The sequence below is a fragment of the Tursiops truncatus genome, chromosome 11, assembly GCF_011762595.2.
Source record: "Tursiops truncatus isolate mTurTru1 chromosome 11, mTurTru1.mat.Y, whole genome shotgun sequence".
Classification (NCBI taxonomy): Eukaryota; Metazoa; Chordata; class Mammalia; order Artiodactyla; family Delphinidae; genus Tursiops; species Tursiops truncatus.
In genome coordinates, this window is record NC_047044.1 from 17363725 (window position 1) to 17382503 (window position 18779).

The window sequence follows — 18779 nt, forward strand, 5'->3', positions numbered from 1 at the left end:
GACACAACAACCTTCTGTCCTGAGCAGCACAGGAAGGAACGTGGTCTCCGTGTCCTCGTGGATGAGGCCGAGTACAAATAATTCACACGGGCCTTCATATACAAAGACAGTAGAAAAGATAGAGAGCAACCTCGATGCACATGCTTTGAGTTGCTTTTCATGTTATGGGTTATGCAAGAATCAAAGATTTAAAAACTGGAGGGGCCCTTACAGAATCTCCAGCCCAGTGCTTCTGAGCTCTGGGTGCCCATCAGAATCACCCAGGGAATCTGAAAAATACTGACACCCCAGCCCTATCCCAGACCAACAAATAAAATCAGAATTTCTGGGGGTCTGGGCATTGGTCATTTTTTCAAAGCTCCTAAGTGCGGCACGTGTTGAGAAGCACGGGTCCAGTCCAGCCCCTGCATGTTACAGGTGAGGAGGTTGCGGCCAGGAGGGCCAGACCTCCTTAGAGAGGACCCCGGAGTTAACAAGTGGCCAAGTGAGAAGCAGCAGCTGGTTTGTAAGGTGCACACCATCTCCAGGGGGCTCCTTGGGACCACCAACCTGCCGGTGGCTGAAGACTAAACCCTCCAGAAGGGCAAATGAGCCTTATCCAGCTGGTACCAACCTGCCTCTCCTGCCTTCTCTCCAATCAGCTTCCAACATGCTCTTTCACGCCAGCTATAAACCCCTCGCCATTCTCTGAATGCGCCATGGACCGTCCCACCTGTGCACCTCACTCCTGCTGTTCCTTTGCTCCGGGAGGCTGTTCCCTCTTCTCTGTCCGGTGAAGTCTGATGTGTCCTCAGAGGCCCGGCTCAAATGCCATCTCCTCTAGAAAGCCTCGCACTGTGCCCTGTGCCTCAAAGGGTTAACTGCTCACTCCTGATTCTCCCATAACCTTTCAGAATGCTTCCATCACACAGCACTTGTCATGTTCTCTTACCTACACGCCTCTCTTCCCCACGTCTTTTTCCTCTGTTTATCCTATGAGCATCTGTAGACAAAACGAATCTTGGCAAGCCTTGCTCAGAAAACTATTTAGGTTGGAGCTAGAAGAGTTTCCCACCCTCCCTTGGACAATTCAAGCTTTTTTCAATCTAAAACTTTAATCAAAGACCCCAACTTCCAAATGTCACCAAGCTGTGCTATCCTACAGCAGAGTTCTTGGGGGTGACTCCTGCTTAGTCTGGTTCCAGCCAGGAGACAAAGGCCCCTCCAAAAATACCATGTTCAGTGAGAAAAAAAAAAAATCTGCAATTGTTTATTGGACATCTACTGTGCATTCCATACCACTCCACGAGACTTGGCCCCTGCCTTTGGGAATTTTACAACTATCCGGAACACGTCCCAGATCTCAGCTTGAGTCACCATGAAAAAGAACCTCAAGGGAGCATTTTTCCCCCTGGGAAAGATAACGGGATAGGCTCTTTCCCTCCCACTATCTCGCCAGGTCAGATAGAGCCGGCACTACCGTTTAGGGACTGTGGGACCCTGGCAAATTGCTCAGTCCTTCCGGGCTTCAGTTAACTTACCTGAAAAATGGGGCTATCAGATTTTAGGATTGTTGTGAAGATTCCATTAGATACGTGTGGAAAACACCTAGAAGAGTCACTGATGTGTATTATACATTCAATGAACAGTAACTCTCTTCCTTTCTTTCTCCCTTCCTTCTTTCCTTCCTACCTCCCTTCTCTCCCTCTCTCCATCCTTCCTCCTCGAGCCTACCTTATGGAGAAGTAAATTTACTTTTAACACATTGAAGATTGCACCAATAAAGATCCAATTTTATTATTATAATAAAATGTTGACTGGTCAAAATATTATATTGACTGGTCCTCAGAGGCCCCTAGGAAGGCCCGCACGCCACTGGTGCATGAGTGAAGACCTCCTAGACTCAGCACTTAGGAGTTCCTGGTCAGCCCCTGGGCTGAGTATCTGTATTCTCAGAACGTGGTAATCACAGAGCAAGTATAAACGCTAAAGAAAGAACCAGGCGGGGCAGGGCTGAACCACATGAGTGATGCTGGGAAGACTTCAGGGAACCCACGAGAGGACCGGGAGGTGGGCGAGGCAGGACAAGCTGTCTCACCCTCGCTGGCATTTTAGGCGCAATTATGCCCTGTTAACGGCTGACGGCATAGCTCTGCCCTGCATCTGAGCTGAGCCGGGCGGCCCACAGATGTGCTCGGCCCACAAATATGCAGCTGGCAGCTCCTGAACTTTCGGTGACTTGACGCCAGCTGATCTGATCAGCAATTACGTTTTATTTTGGGGCCAGGAAGACAGCAGAGAACCAGGAAAATTATAAGACATCACAGTGCAGTTTTTCTAAGAATATCAACTACAAACTTTTTTTTCACCAATTGTTGTTTTAATGGTTAGGGGTTTGTGAGGCACTAAAATAAGAAAACCTTGGACACTAAAGTCGGATTAGAGCCAATTTTCCTAAGGGAGCTTTTAAGACTTTGTCCAGTGAAAATCTGGATAAGATTTTTTTTTCCTCTCTCTCTTTTTTTTTTTTTGTATGGGGTAATTCCTGCCAAGAGAACTTTGCTGGTGACAGTGAATACAGCAGGGAGATAAATGCATCTGGAGTCCATCCTGGATTTGAATCTTTCCTCTGCTTCTTACAAGCTGTGTGACAAGCTCCTCAGCCTGTTCTCCCATACCTAAAGTGGGGGTGCACTAGCTAGCGCGGGGCTTAATACCAGCACCCCACGAGATGTTTGTAGGCATCTAGATAGCATCTGGCCTACAGTACCAGTACCTGCTAACTAAGATGGTGCTTCCCGCCGTTATGTTGGTTTTCTTATCATCTAAAATAAACAGTTCCTATTTTCACCATTATATATCGAACGCAAATCACCAACCAACATAAAATGGGGAAACGGCATCTCCGGGAGCAGTTCAGTTTCTAGCAATTACAGGGCTTGTCATCTGCCTCTGTGATAACATCAATCCAGGCTTAGCGGCTTCCACAGCTTGGCTGGTAGGAGAACACGAGAAACCACAACCAAGCCCCAACGGATGCAATGTTTGCTAATGTCTCCGGGACACAAAACCCTACTCAACTCAACAGAAGCTCCTGCGCCCTTCTCTCCTCTGAGCTCCCCGGCCCACGGCAGCCCCAAAGGTCACCAAGACGGTTTCTCTGAGAAGCACCACCGACGGAACGTGCTTGGGAGGAGAACATAATTGCAGCTTGTAAAGGAAACCAGCCTAAGAAAAAACATCCCGGGACAACATCCCGAGGAAACAGGGAGATCCTCCTGCAGGGACATTTTCCTGGCTACCAGCAAAAGGGGCCAGACAGCTTGCCCACGAGTGCCTGATGGAGGCTGATGACTCACCCACCTAGGCTCTCACAACTGGCTCCCAGAGCTGCCTCTCCAGCCCCATCTTCCCTCCCGGGTCCTAGGCTTCTAAGTGAGCATCTGCACCCCACATCACCGGATGGAAGGGATGAGCTCTACCCAGGAAGGTTCTCTCTCCTCTGATGGGTTTACAAATGGACCAAGCAGGGTCCCCCTCACCAGATAACCCACTCAAGCCAGCTCTGGGATAACGAGGAGAACCAGACACGGAAGGCTAACCACACACAGCCCCTTGCTCACCCTTCTGTGGCCAGTGCCTGGCACTGTGCTACACAGAGTGGGCGCTCGTAAGAGTGTGAAGAAATGAATGAGTGAATGCATGAATGAATCTGGGAATGAGCAAACTCCATAAAAGGCACCGAGCGAGGCACACCTTCTCATGGAAGGCTGCAAGGCAGGAATTGTCAGCACCGTGTTACAAAGGAGAAAGGCCGTCTCTGAGGGGTTACATGTCTTGTGCTCATTCACACAGCTGATAAATGAGGAGACCAGGCTTCGAACCCAGGTCTGACTCTTAAAATCAAGGTTTCCACGAGTGAAGCCATTCTCATGACCGTGGTGATGACGGATCATGTTTACATAACCCCTGACACATCAGCATTATTTCATCCTCCCAACGTTCCAGAGAGATGGGAAAGCTGACTCCTATAGCGGACTCATCATGTATGCAAGGTTGCACAACCAGCTGGAGGTGAAGGAGGAATTTAAACCTGGACTTTCATTCTTTCAGTCACAGATATTTGGGGCCACCCACTACAGGGACACAGTAGTGACAGGCACAGACACAGTCCATGAACTTCCTGTCCACAGGGGCATCTACTTCAGAAATAGCTCCTCCCGTGACACCCACATGCTGCCCATAAAATTTCCTCAGGAAAGAAGGAGCACTTCAGTGGTTTGGTTTTGATGTAGAAAATGATCTGAGAACAGAGGATGTCAACTAAAAGAGAAGGATGCTTTGCATGTCAATAGCATGTGTTGTTTTCAACATGGCTTACCAGAAATCCTCTTCCCTAAGACCAGTGTGTGAACAGGCTGGGAGACTAGCCTGTCATAATCAGATACTGGGGCACAAAACAAAACCCAAATACAAAATAACCAACAGGAAACTATACTCGATATCTTGTAATAATCTATAATGGAAGAGAATGTTAAAAAAAGAATATATATATATATATATGTATAACTGAATCACTATACGGTATTCCTCAAACTAACACAACATTGTAAATCAACTATACTTCAATAAAAATTAAAAAAAAAACAAAACCAAAACAAAATACAAATTCCCTGCTGCGTCACTAGAGAACCCAGTAAAGGAGGCCTCAGGCAATCTGAGTTTGCAATTACCTGGCAAATCTGGCCCCATCACACTGAGCTCCAAAGTGGTGGGCGGATAGGGGAGTGAACTAACATGGTTAGGCCACCCATTCTGCACAAATTCAGGAGTTCATTTTTCCAGACGGGAGTACAGGTGAAAGACAGGATAGAGATGTGGAATCAGAAAGTTCTCAGGCTCATCCCTTTGCAAGACTTCTGGGAATTCATCACTTTGGGGGAACCAAGCAGTTTCTTCCTCTAACAAGCACCTTGGTCCCCAGAAATACTAAATCAAGAATTTGATACAAAATAAAGTTCAAAGATTACAGCCAAAGCAGTACATTTTCCCCCCTTTCTCCCCAGCTGTCAAAGTCAGCTAATGGGCCACTAGTTGTTCATTCACCAGTTCTTGGCATCACAAGCTAATTCACATTCCCGCAAAAGGACCAGCCTTGGAGTCTCCACGTCAAGACCGACACACACCAACAAGGCCATCGCCGTGGCAACCAGGCCTCCTCCCTTTGCTCCTAGCTTTCCATGGAGGGCACTTTACCTTGGTTGGAGCTTATTTTGCTCAGAGAGGAACTCTTTTCATAATCAAGTCCAACTTACTGTGACAGTCACTTAAGCAAAAAGTCTCCCCACCCAAGGGAGTCCTGTCAAACTGACGCAGTGAGGTGCAACTCTTGGGGACATCGTTGGGCTCTAATAACCAGATATGGGAGCTGGGTGTTGAGTTCACCCCCATGTGAGCCGCCTTTGGGGGTGTCACGGGGGAGACTGCACAGCCTAGCAGGCTCTGCAACTTCAGAGTCCCCTTCCTGGCACCTGCAACTGTCTGGTTCTCAGGGATCCCAAACCTGGGCAGGTCTGAAAGCTCTGCCCCGCACTCTACCAAGCTGTCCCTCTCACTGAATACCTCTCACTAGAATTTCAGAGCCATTCTAGAGCAAGAGGGTAACCAAGAAAGCAACCACTGAAGGGAAACTGCCAGGCAGTGGAGGGAAGTTTCAAATCCCCAAAGATCACAATTAGGGCGTTTTTCAATCCCTCTCCGCCCCCCAAAAAATTGACACATGGAGACCAAGCTGAGAAGCAAGGACGTTTCCAGGGCTTACCTGGGTCGGGTTGTAGAGTTCCTGCAGGGGGCTTCGGGACCCCTTCCGGCAGCAGATGTCCACACCGAAGGGGCTCCTCCGCATGACTGAGGAGAGAGAGTGAAGGCTCATCAGAAATAAGCAACAAACGTTTGCTGTCTGACCAAGAAAAGGGCACAGAGGAGGGAAGAAGAAACAGTTGGGGAAGGAAGAGAGAGAACAGGCTTCCGGCTGGGCTGACCCTTTGCCTGGTGCCATGGGGGCCCATGGGTCTTCCCTGGCCTTCAGGCTTGTCCACACCCAGAAGGACATAAATAATGCTGAAAATTCTGCCCAGCAAATCCTTCAGAAAACAAGACAGGCACCTAAAACCCTGAACTTTTGCAGATGACATTGTAACTGCTGTCCCAAGACAGCGAGTTCTACCAACGCCAGACTTGGTGATATTTTTAAAATTCGGCAGCCTTCTCCCTCCACAATCAGTTACGAGCTCTTATTCCTGGGTCCCGAGCCCCTGCGGGAGCCCTCTTTCGGGGTGTCAAGGGGGAGAACGGCGCAGGGCCTTCCCCAGGCGGGCTCTTCCCACTGGGTGAGTCAGAGGGCCGGCCTCCCCAAAGCCTCTTGTACATTACATTATTGTTAATGACAGTATCAGCTTGAGGCAGAAAGGATGAGGGCTTACGGTTCTGGATGAGATTTACGGTTTATGGTTCTCACTGTAAGGATGAGCACTTACAAAGAATAAAAGAGGAGGAATTAAGTGAACTTCTCAAAAACCCAACAGCTTTGAGGATACTAAGAACTGTTTTTCAAAGGAAAAAAGATTCTTTTTTCATTCTTCTTGTTCACAAAACCCCCTCACTTGTGAAGCCCCTTGCACAGAGTTTAATACATAGTCACCCTCCCGACAATTATTTGTTGAAGGGAGGGAGGGAGGGAGGGAGAAGGTGGGGGGAGGGATGAATTAACGAAGGAACGAGTGCTTCCTTCTCATACAGGAGGCCGTTTTCCTGTGGAATGACATTGTAGGGGCGGGGGGGGGGGGGGGACAAGGAAAGCAGATCTTTTCACAGGCCTAAAGAATTCCCCCAGTGTAGTGGCAGTAGGCAGGACACTCCTGAGCAGACAGCCTGGGTTTGGATCCTGGCTCTACCTCACCCCTGCTGTGTGACCTTAAGCAAGATACCTAACCTTTCTGTGCCTGTTTCTTCCTCTGTAAAATGGGGGTGAGAAGAGGACCTCACTCCCTGCGTTGGTTGTGAGGATTAAATGAGTTACTACTATATGCAGAATGCTTAAGCCAGGGGCTGGCCAAAAAGTGTCTGTTACAAATTTCTGAAGCTATTGGAGATCATCAACTAGGTCTGCACAGAATTTATGACAAAAAGCGCTTGCCTCCTGGGAGGGAAGGTGGAAACTTCTTTATTCTCGAACCATCGAGGGAGCTGATGAGAAGTTACCAGACCTCAAGCCAGGCTTCGGGAGTCTTACAGGAAAGCCAGGCAGACGGGGAGGGCTGGCCGGAGGGGGATAACTCAGGCCCCTCTGCTCAGAAGCCAACCTGAGGTCAGAATAGCGAGGAGAGCCATCTCCACAAGCAGCCGATTCCTCTGGAAGGTCTCCAGGAGAACTGACTCCTTCTCATGCAATTCCCCCTTGACTTGTCACTTTGAGCCCCATGGAAACCCTGAGAATAAATCATCAATTCCAAGAAACTTGAAGCTGTTTTCTCTCACTTCCTTTACCTCCTAGAGCAGGGTCAGCCAACCTTTTCCATAAAGGGCAAGAGAGTATTTGGCTTTGCACCACACAGTATATGGAAACTTCTCAACTCAGCTGGGGCAGGGCAGAAGCAGCTCCAGACGACACACAAACGAACGGGCGGAATGAGGTGCCGATAGAGCTCCATTTCTGGCCCTGAAACCTGAAGTCTATGTAATTCTTATGTGTCAGGAAATCTTCTTTGGATTTTTTTCTTTTCCCAATCATTTCACAAAAAGAGGTGGTGGGTTGGATGTGGCCCCTGGGCAGTCGTTTGCTGACCCCTGCCCTGGGGCAAGCAGTACAAGCCCCAAACACACCCAACGTGCCCTGTAGCCCTCTCTGGGGAGGAGGGCATCCTGTGGGCAAATGTCTACACATAAAAGCCATTAGAATCTGAGTAAGTGGTCCAGGAAGACACTGGTTCTTTGTTCTTCCACGGGTGTCTCCACAAGACGGGAAAAATCCACCTTGTGTTTTTCTTTAACTTATTACTTCACTTTTCATTTCCACCCAAAAGGAGGTAAACTGTTAATTGCACACAGGTTGCCCTCAGCGCACAAGGACACAGCAACACTTAAGGGGAGACAAAACAGCCGTAAAACTTGTAAAATGATGCCCACGCAGTGCAAGATTAAACTGTCCCCAGAGAGGCAGACCGTCTCCCCAAGACCTATGGCTAGGAGACCGCCACGGAGAAAACCCCACCACAGAACCCATGAAAACTCAGCTTTTATGGGGGGCAGTATTAGTTAATTGGTTTCTTTTTCTACTACAAGGCGTTTAAAATGGTTTGACCGTGTGGGCCCTTTCCCAAGGCCGGCCGGCCTCGGGGCCTCCTGCGGGCCTAGCCTGTAACTTCAGTGGGGGCCCCACCAACCAGCTCTGGCACCCCAGGCCACAAAAGCCAGGTCCTTAGGTGCTTTTTATGGGGATGATAACAATCCCACCATTTCCGGAGTACGCCTCGTGTGCCGGGCACTTCGCTCAGCATAATCCTTCACACAGTAAAGGAAGTACCTGTATTTTCCAGATAACCTCTCTGAGCCTCCCTTAACCTCAGGAACTTGACCAAGGTCAAGGCCATGCAGGGAGAAAGTTGCCAAGCTGAGACTCCAACCTGATGACTGAGCTCTTTCATACCCAAATGATAGCAATGAGGACCTACTTGCTAAGGCCTGGGAGGCAAAGGAAGGGCCAGCAATTACGCACATGGGTTTATTTATCCCGTGTGCCTAATGCATCAGAGGAGGTCGAGGGACCACCACATGCAGAGGGTGGCAGCTAACATCTGGAGGGCACCCACAGTGCACCAAGCAGAGCACACGTTTAATCCACATAACAACCCTATGGGGTGGGCCCACTACTGTCCCCACTTTACAGATGGGAACACTGCGGCACAGTAAGGTTAGGGAACTCGCCCAGGTCTCGTGACTAGGAAGAGGTGAAGACAGGATTCTGACATAGGCAGCCCATGCTCTCGGCTGCTACGCTGGACCAACGGCAGGTGTCCAGTCCACCATCTCAACAGTTTCCTCCTGGCCCCAGACCTGGTTGGCGGACTGCTTCTAGGACAGGTGATTTAAAATGTAACCCAGTGTTACATGAGTCATCAAAATGATGTGATGGGACAGCCAAACTACTAACAGTTAATGCCCGTATTCATTTCCTTACTGAAATTTTTATTAAGCACCTAGGATATGCCAGACATTAAGTAAGTAAACCGTCTCCATCTCATCTGTGTTGTTTCCCTGATGCTTGGCACACAGTAGGTACTCAAAGAGGTTCACGAATGATCTAGGATTTAAGGCTTCCTTTACACTCACCAGATTGTTTCCTGCTGTGGAAAAAGGAAACTGCCAGTATCAACAGGCTGCTGTTATTTTTTTCCTTTGAAAATGAAAGGTCTGATGATCAAAAGCCCCAAGAAAGGAGAGTTCCTGAGGACACTGAACGGTGGCCTTCCGCTGCCCACCTGCCGCCACACGTTTTAGTTAGCTACAGCACTTGCTTTCTCCTTTCTAAACTCAAATCAATGAAATGCGAGACCATTTTATAAGACTCTAATTGGTTCAATTCACAGTATGATTTCTTGGACCCAGAAACAGTGGGGTATGCAGATCTTCCTCGACTTAGGATGGGATTATGTCTCCATAAACCCAGCGTAAGTTGAAAATATCGTTAAGCTGAAAATGCATTTAACACACCTAACCTACCAAACAGCATGGCTTAGCCTAGCGTACTTAAAACATGCTCACAACACTTACATTAGCCTACAGCTGGGCAAAATCATCTAACACAAAGCCTATTATTTTTTTTTTCCGATACGCGGGCCTCTCACTGTTGTGGAGCACAGGCTCCGGACGTGCGGGCTCAGCGGCCATGGCTCACGGGCCCAGCCGCTCCACCGCATGTGGGATCTTCCCGGACCAGGGCACGAACCCGTGTCCCCTGCATCGGCAGGCGAACTCTCAACCACCGTGCCACCAGGCAAGCCCCACAAAGCCTATTTTATAATCAAGTGTTGAATATCTCATGTAATTTATTGAATACGGTACTGAAAGTGAAAAACGGAGCGGCTGTCTGGGTGCAGAATGGCTATGAGCGTATCGGTTGTTTATCCTGGTGATCGCGTGCTCACCAGGATCTATGGGTCCCCGCAGCTCCCCAGTATCACCAGAGAGGATCAGATCACATATCCTAACCTGGGGAAAAGATCAAAATTCCAAATTCAAAGTACAGTTTCCACTGAATATGTATCGATTTCACACCATCGTAAAGTTAAAAAATCGTAGGTCAAATCATTGTACGTCAGGACCCGTCACTTTTCCAACATACATGAATGAAGCTAAAATTAAAAGCAAGCCACCCAAGTCTGCCGCTTCATGCTATGACGAAGAGAATGTTCTTAAGTGGACGCTCCACTCTCAGTCAGCTGAGAACAGGTGATAGAAGGTTACCGAGTGACAAAGGAGGGAAGCCCGTCTCATTCCCTGAGTGGTTCCCTGTGACCCTGCCTGTGCAGTTAATTCAGGTCTAAAGACATAAAACTAAAATGCTGTGGGATCCGGGGTGGAAACTTGCTTTTGATGCATTGGAACTCTCAGCTGGATTACAGTCCTTCAATTCACAGAAGAAACTCAGAGAGCTGAAACACTTGCCAAGGTCCCCAAAGCAGCCGGCGGCAGAACCTGGGCTGGAACTCAGGTCTTATAAAATACAGCAATAGTTAATAATAATAATCATGAGAACTAGCATTTATCAAGAATTTACCAAGTACCTGATGCCTGACTTGAGGCTAAGCCTTTTCTTTACGTTGCTTCATTTAATTCTCATCAAAACCCTGTTAGTTAGAAATACTGAATAATAGCATTTATTCCCATTTGACTGTTGAGGAAACAGAGGCTCAGAGACATTAAGTAACTTGCCCGAGGTCACACAGCCAGCAAATGGCAGAGCAGGTAGCAAATTCAAACCCAGGTTGTTTCTGGAACCGGAGGTCTTCATCACCTTATCATGCTATCGCTAAAGGCAGGCAAAGATGCACTTACACTTAGAGCTCCCACCACAAAAATCAATGCTCTCACTTCCCTCAACATTCCAGGTGAGGGACTTCTGTACTGAATCACCCAAGTCCAGATAGGTCTGCACTCCTCCCGCTGGCCAAACAGCCCTAACACTCAGCAGACTCCGGACACTTTTCAAATCCCCTCATTTGCTAACAGCCTGGGCATGCTTCCTCTGTCACCGGTGGCACGCTCTGAGCGCACAGCAGTGATGCAATTACAGAGGTGTTTTCTCCCAATGCACCAATTCGTGCTGGTGCCCTGGTCCAGTACGGTCCAGCCCGTCTGTCAAAAGGACGTTGGAATGCGGCAGGGTCTGAGTCAATCTCATCAAATCAGGAGAAGGGCAAGCGATACCCGACTCCCTGAGAGGGAGCCACTTCCGACAGGACGGGCCATGCCGCTTTCAGCGGTGGGACCCACAGCTCGCCCTGAAAGGCCCTACATCACAGCTCTCCCCCATCCGCTTCAGACGTCACTGTGCTGAAGGCGCACGGGGATGAGATGGTCGCCCAGCAGCACCCTGTGGAATGAGAAGGTTCGATAGGTGGAGTCCACCAGAACCAGATTCAAGTTCTAGGTGAGTCTTGGGACACCGGCTTCATGTCCTCATCTCTGAAACTCAAGGTTAAAATGCAGCAATCATACCTAAATCTTAGGGTGGTTGTGGGAATTAAATGAAAATGTAAAATTACCTGGGACCTGGCACCCAGAACCATCCACGGGAAAAGTCAGAGGCCTGATCCCCCAGCTCTGCCACCACACGAAGCGTCTCCCCCCTTTGAACGCGGTCTCCCTGGGCCTCAGATTTCTCCTTGGTCAGGTGACGAGGTCAAACCAGAAGATGTCTGAGTCCCTTCTGACTCAAAGTTCCTAATTTCTAAGCACAGGACAGCAGGAGGTCTCCCTGGAGAAACACAGGTTAAAAAAGCCCTAGCTTCCCTGGTGGTGCAGTGGTTGAGAATCTGCCTGCCAATGCAGGGGACACGGGTTCGAGCCCCAGTCCGGGAGGATCCCACATGCCGCGGAGCAACTGGGCCCGTGAGCCATGGCCGCTGAACCTGCACGTCCGGAGCCTGTGCTCTGCAATGGGAGAGGCCGCGACAGTGAGAGGCCCGTGCACTGCGATGAAGAGTGGCCCCCGCTCGCTGCAGCTAGAGAAAGCCCTCGCACAGAAATGAAGACCCAACACAGCCCCCAAAAATAAATAAATAAATGGGCTTCCCTGGTGGCGCAGTGGTTGAGAGTCCCCCTGCCAATGCAGGGGACGCGGGTTCGTGCCCCGGTCCGGGAAGATGCCACATGCCGTGGAGCGGCTGGGCCCGTGAGTCATGGCCGCTGGGCCTGTGCGTCCGGAGCCTGTGCTCCGCAATGGGAGAGGCCACAGCAGTGAGAGGCCCGCGTACCGAAAAAAAAAAAAAAAAAAGGCAGTCCTGAATATTGATCCGGTGTTCTCCAGCTAACCAGGACCTTCAGGTGTTTTATAGACACTCAGCACACTTGTGTTCACAGGTGACTTTTCAGGAGCCCCAAACACTGAGGTGGGAGCCGGGTTCAGCCTAAGCTGCCATTAATACCTGATTAATAAACTTCAATTTTCCAACTTCCTATCCCTTCCTTCTCACAGTCCCTCCAACAGGGACATCCCAGAGCCATTCAAAAACATCTCCAGATCTGCTTCTCCTGAGACCCTACAAGCAGCTAGAATAATGAGGGATCTGGGGTTTTTACTTGGGACTAATCTGAACCCTTACTATACCTAATTCCCATGTCAATCTCCCCTCCTACTTACTGTAAGCTCCTCAAAGCTCCTGATGTCTAACCTGTGGCTGTAGAACTAAAATGAATTAAACTTTGCAGAGATGAAGGTCAAGGGTAAAATCTAAGAATTAGGTGAACGCGCTTGGTAATAACACAAGAAAAGAACGAGCACAGCTGCATCTAAAAGCCAGGAGATTGGCTACATAGAAACCCTCCACTAAGGGACTCTGACACTCGGCTTTGAAGAATATACTGTATACATTGCAACACTTACCTGCCGGGAGAAGAACTCGGCTATCACATACACTCACCAAAATCCATGGCAATCAAACCACCCCCTCTTTTAGATGATCCTGGCCCTTCTGTGAAAACGTGCCCAGAGCAGAGGGTTGTGCCGACTTCCAAAAAGCACAAGGTCCCTGCCCAGCTGCCGACCAGACAGGTTAGTGCAGACAGAGGCACATCTAGGACAAGCAGGGTCTTTAGAGACCGGCTGGTCCAATAACTCCCACACCAGTGAAGGGCCTGGGTATGTACAGCTGGGGAGAAGCACCCTCGGAATTGGTTCTGACTGAACAACAGACATGGCAGGAAGCAAAGCTCAGTGATGGCCTTTCTGGCCAGTACGGTTTGTGGTCCGCCTACTGAGAGAGCATGCAAGAGTTGAAGGAGAGAAAAGGGGGGAGGATGGGGTGAATCCAGCGGAGCCCTCCTCACCCCAGCCCCATTTCACAGGTGAGGCAATGGACACAGGGGCATAAGGGACTCACTCCAGGCCCCATGGCTCATTAGAGGCAGAGGTATGGCTAGAACAAGGGTCTCGGGACTCCTGTTTCTCGTCCCTTTCTCCTTTTGAACCCAGTTTACATGAGATGCTCTGATATTTTCTATTCTCTTCTATTTTTCTTTAATATTAGTACAACTCATTAAAGTGATTTTTTTTTTCTTTCAGTACGCGGACCTCTCACTGTTGTGGCCTCTCCCATTGCGGAGCACAGGCTCCAGACGCGCAGGCTCAGCGGCCGTGGCTCACGGGCCCAGACGCTCCACGGCATGTGGCATCTTCCCGGACCGGGGCACGAACCCGTGTCCCCTGCATCGGCAGGCGGACTCTCAACCACTACACCACCAGGGAAGCCCTCATTAAAGTGATTTTACAACATACCAATGGGTCGTGAGACCTGGTTTAAAACTCCCCAACTCAGACATCTTGAAAGAATCAGGTCAGGGATAAGAGTGCTCGTTTAGGTTCAGCTTGGGGTTGTTGAACACAATAAACACTGATAAGGAGAACTCATGACTTCCACCCCTAAAACGTCCCCCTCCCCGATGTTCCCCACTGCGGTAAACACCACCACTATGCACCCAGCTGGGCAGACTCAATAGCCAGGAGTCATTCTTAATTCCTGTGCCTTACCTGCCATCACCCACTCCCCCCATCAGCTCCTCTTGGTCCCAAACACCTGGTCCGAGCCATCACCACCGCCCCTGGGGCTAGGACGAAGTCCTCTTAACTGGTCTCCCTGCTGCCGTCTTGGCCTCCCTACCCTATACCCTATCAGTGGCCAGAATGATCTTCTCAAAATATAAACCCGTTCACAACATCCTCTCTGCTCCGAAGTCTCCCCACCATCTTAGAACAAAATCCAGAGTCCTTTCTATGGCCCAGGAGGCCCACGTGACCCACCTGCCCGCTTATCACCTCTCCTCTAGCAACCACCATTCTAGTGTACCTTCTGTCTTTATGAGTTTGACTCCTCTAGGGACTTCATGTAAGTGGAATCAAACAGTATTTGTCCTTTATGTGTCTGGCTTATGTCACTTAGCATAATGTCTTCAAGGCTCATCCACGGTGTAGCATGTCAGAATCTCCCTCTAAGGCTGAATGAAATTCCACTGTATGTATATCCACATTTCTGTTTATCCATTCATCCACTGATGAACACCTGGGTTGCCTCTACCGTTTGGCTGCTGCGAATAATGCCGCTATGAACGTGGAGGTACAAATATCTGGTTGAGTCCCTGCTGGGGTTTTGCTCTCTAAGCTGTCTCACCAGGACATGGAGCGCGAACCTGTGATGGGCCAAGAGGCTGCTGGGTGAGTGCCTTGACTGGTGGCCTATGAGTGGGCGCTGTGAGGATGCTAGGTGGTCATAGGAGCGTGGCTCGCTGGGCGTGACCTCAGAACTGTGGCCTTGGAGCGAGACACCACGGTCTGCAGTCAGCTGTCACTTTCACTGGGTCTTACAGCAGTGAGTCCAGTGGGTGGGCAGGGAATCAGAATGGAATGAAGCCACCAGATGGGGTCTGGTCTTCCGTGGGGAGACATTTGAATTAGGCAGTAAGTGACTTGAGTCTGGGTCATGGGTTACAAGAGCCCCCCACTCAGAGGCAGAGCTCAGCTCCCCAGCCAGGGGTCAGCTCACAAAGACGCTTCCAGCCACAGAGGCAGTAACCCCAACAATTGCAGGAGGTGACCCCAAAATTGTTTGAGACATCAAAACTGCTTCCTTAAAAACCCAGCATGATTTCAAATTAAGTACCAAAAAAGTCCAAAACAGGCAAATATAAAGACACAGAAAGTAGGCTAGTGGTTGTCTAAGGCTGGGGGTAGGGAGGCAAGGAACAGTAAATAGATGCGAAAGTTCTTTTTAGGGTGATGGAAACGTTCTAAAATTAGATTGTGGTGATGGTTGTAGAACTCTGCAAACATACTAAAATTCAGTGACTTCTACACTTAGAGTAAGTGAAGTTTATATGTAAATTATATCTCAATATGGCTATTATTTTAAATAAGTACAGAAATGTTTAAGAAGAAAACCCATAAGATTAATATTTTTAAGATTTTGACCTACTCAAGTAGGAGGAGTTACCCTGCCTTACCAATAAGAAGGATTTAATTGAACAATTTATTTGACTTGAGATTTTAAGTTGAAATCTTCTACGTTTACATATAATATTGGAGCATTTAAGAAACAATGTCATTGAGGCATTAGATTTATATTATTTAAGTATTTGTTTGTTAATCAGAACGTCTGAAGTACTCAAAAAGGACATTAAGTATATGAGATTTTAAGTGCAATCTAAAACGTTAAAAGAAGGTGAAGTTTGTTCAAGGGTCAATGATTAATCAAAGGCTACCCTAAATGTAACTTAAAATTTACTAGATGGGCTTCCCTGGTGGCGCAGTGGTTGAGAGTCCGCCTGCTGATGCAGGGGACACGGGTTCGTGCCCCAGTCTGGGAAGAGCCCACGTGCCGCAGAGCGGCTGGGCCCGTGAGCCATGACCGCTGAGCCTGCGCGTCTGGAGCCTGTGCTCTGCAACGGGAGAGGCCACAACAGTGAGAGGCCCGCATACCGCAAAAAAAAAAAAAAAAAATTTACTAGATTTATGAGTCGCAGAGTAAGATTCTTAACTTAAAGCCTAGCTTGCTAGATTTATAACTTAAAGTTCTTTAAAAGCTTCTTCTGTACACAACCGCCACACTCAGTGACACGAAAACGCTCACATTAACAGAGGATTAACAGGCATTGGCACCTTCGGGCTGGTCTCAGGGTGGAGACACTGAGCATCTCAGGTAAAGGAGAAGCAGCCCCCAACCCAAACCTCATCACAAATTCCTGAAAACCCCTACAGCGGTGGATGAATTTTACTGTTGAGAAACCTAAGAGCCTGTGGAAAAACACAGTCCAAGGAATTAAATTGGCAGTTAACCTAGGAAAGCCCTTATAAATTACCTTTTACGGTCACCTAAATAAAACAAGAGAGACAGCACGGCAGTCCACGTCGTATTAATTACGTTCGACACACCTGGAAGGAATAATTAATGGGCATGGTACAGTTAATTTTCATTTACCTTTCCTTGCTTGCTGGAGAATTTCTACACTCTCCCCTGCAGTTTTCTTGGAACGCTTATAAATTTATTTTGCAGTGATGCAGATGATATGCCAAAATACTTTCTTCCCTGGGGCTGGTGCTCCAAGTCTGACTTTACGACTGGAGACACTTATGTCTGCCTCTGGGCTTCCCCCACAGGTTCAGAGACACGGTGTAATGAATCACTCGACTGCTTGAGAAGGTAAATATTCTAGGTAACCTTTCCTTAAGCTACTGAAGCATGGCAGGGCATTAACCCCAAACCTACTCCTTAAAGAGATTCCCACAAAGCTAGCTGGCTCCGGGCAGGATCATTTCACGCTGATGCAGCCAGGCTGTGCCGGGCACCCCCATCTCTTGCACAGGGTTCCTCCACTCGCTCCCGGCTCACAGCCTCTTCAAAGGCCCAAGGGGACTGTCGCCCATCCTGTGTCTCTCTCAGGGCCATCTGGTCAAAACTTGCTCCTGCCTGGGCTCCTGCCTTCTCTCCCTTTTCTCCACCCTGTCCATAGTGTCGTAGATTGAATACTGTCCCCCTCAATTCATGTCCCCTCAGAACCTCAGAATGGAATCTTATTTAGAAATAGGGTCTTTGCAGATGTTATTAAATTAAGAGAGGTTGTCCTGGATTAGACTGGGTCCTAAATCCAATGACTGGTCCTTATAAGAAGGGAGGACACAGACAGACGCACACAGCGGTACTTTTGTTATGGCAGCTCTAGGAAACGAATACACGTGGGTTCATGTCCTGTGTGACCCTGACAAGATAAGCTCTTGGCCTCAGTTACTCCATCTGTGAAATGGGGATAATGATATGCCTACTTAGTAGGGATGTTTTGAGCACTAAATAAATTCTTCCATGTCAAGTGTTTGGAACAGCACCTGGTCTGAGATAAGTCCTCAATAAGCTACAATTAGCTAACCATCCCTGACGTCCAGTACCTTCTTTTTCTATCTCCCAAAAGAACACCTCAAAATCCTCTTCTATTCCAACCCAAAATCTAACTGTTGCACACACGATATACACATATTAATCTGTGGACACTAGGTTATTTCATGGATGGGAGAGGAACTCTCGTCACAGTTGGCGACATACGATGGAGGTCTAACCATTCTGCTCCCAATGAGCGTAAGGCAGGTTCAGGATGCTGAAGCGGGGGTGGTGAACAGAGAGCGTGCATACCTTTTCTCCAGAAGCACAAGACAGCTAGAGATCATCTCCCACAATGAAAGACACAGTCACAGTAATAAAGAGCTGGAGCCTTCCAAGGCAGCCAGCCACCCATCTACGCAAACCCACATTTTCATTTCCATATGTCTAGATGAGTTAAAGATGGAAATTATCTTTTTAATTGTTCACTTGTATTATTTTCTTCTGATATGTTTCTGGCACAAGACGCCAGCAGAGAGAACACTGATTTTAAAAACACCCCCATAGGCGCTGCATCACTGGAACTGCGAAGATGTTTACCGCCTTCAACTCCAGCAATTTCCCTCTTGGGAAATTACACCAAGGGAACAATTCAACAGAAGCTAACAGGTTTATGCACAAAGATGTTTACCATAGTATTTCCCTTCTGATGGGAAAAACCTGTAAACACTCTTAAGATGTCCAAGATCAGAGGAATCATTTCATAAATCATGGTCCACGTAGGTACATCATTAACAAATCACAGTATATTCACTACTCAAAAAATGATACTGTTATTAAAAGTGATAATGTGAAGATATGGAAAAGAGGTTGAAATGAAAGCAGCAGAATTCATAATATTATGAGGATAAGGATCTTGGCTAGGTGAATGCACACATATAAAAATGAAAACAATCGTCAGGGTGCCTCGTGCCTTTCTTCCATGTTGTATACCATTTATCACACTTAAAAATGATGGCTTCAATATAATACTAGATCCAGATCAGCTCTCAGTGTTAAAGGTGCTACTGGAAAGCCAGAGACATTCTAAACAAAAAGCTGGAATTTTCCCAAAGACAACACCAAAATTATCTGCAGCCACTGATGTGGACAGTCTTCCCCAAT

General features: G+C 48.2%; 1 protein-coding gene across 4 annotated transcripts in view; it reads right to left on the minus strand.

Annotated features, from left to right (window-relative positions):
• Window positions 1-18779, minus strand: part of CHST11 (carbohydrate sulfotransferase 11) — a 286833-nt gene that overhangs the window by 147512 nt on the left and 120542 nt on the right. For all 4 annotated transcript variants that reach the window (XM_019918580.3, XM_019918579.3, XM_019918581.3 and 1 more), the window contains exon 2: window positions 5801-5886. In XM_019918580.3, the coding sequence (XP_019774139.1) occupies window positions 5801-5886 (86 nt within the window). The remainder of the gene's footprint in view (window positions 1-5800; window positions 5887-18779) is intronic.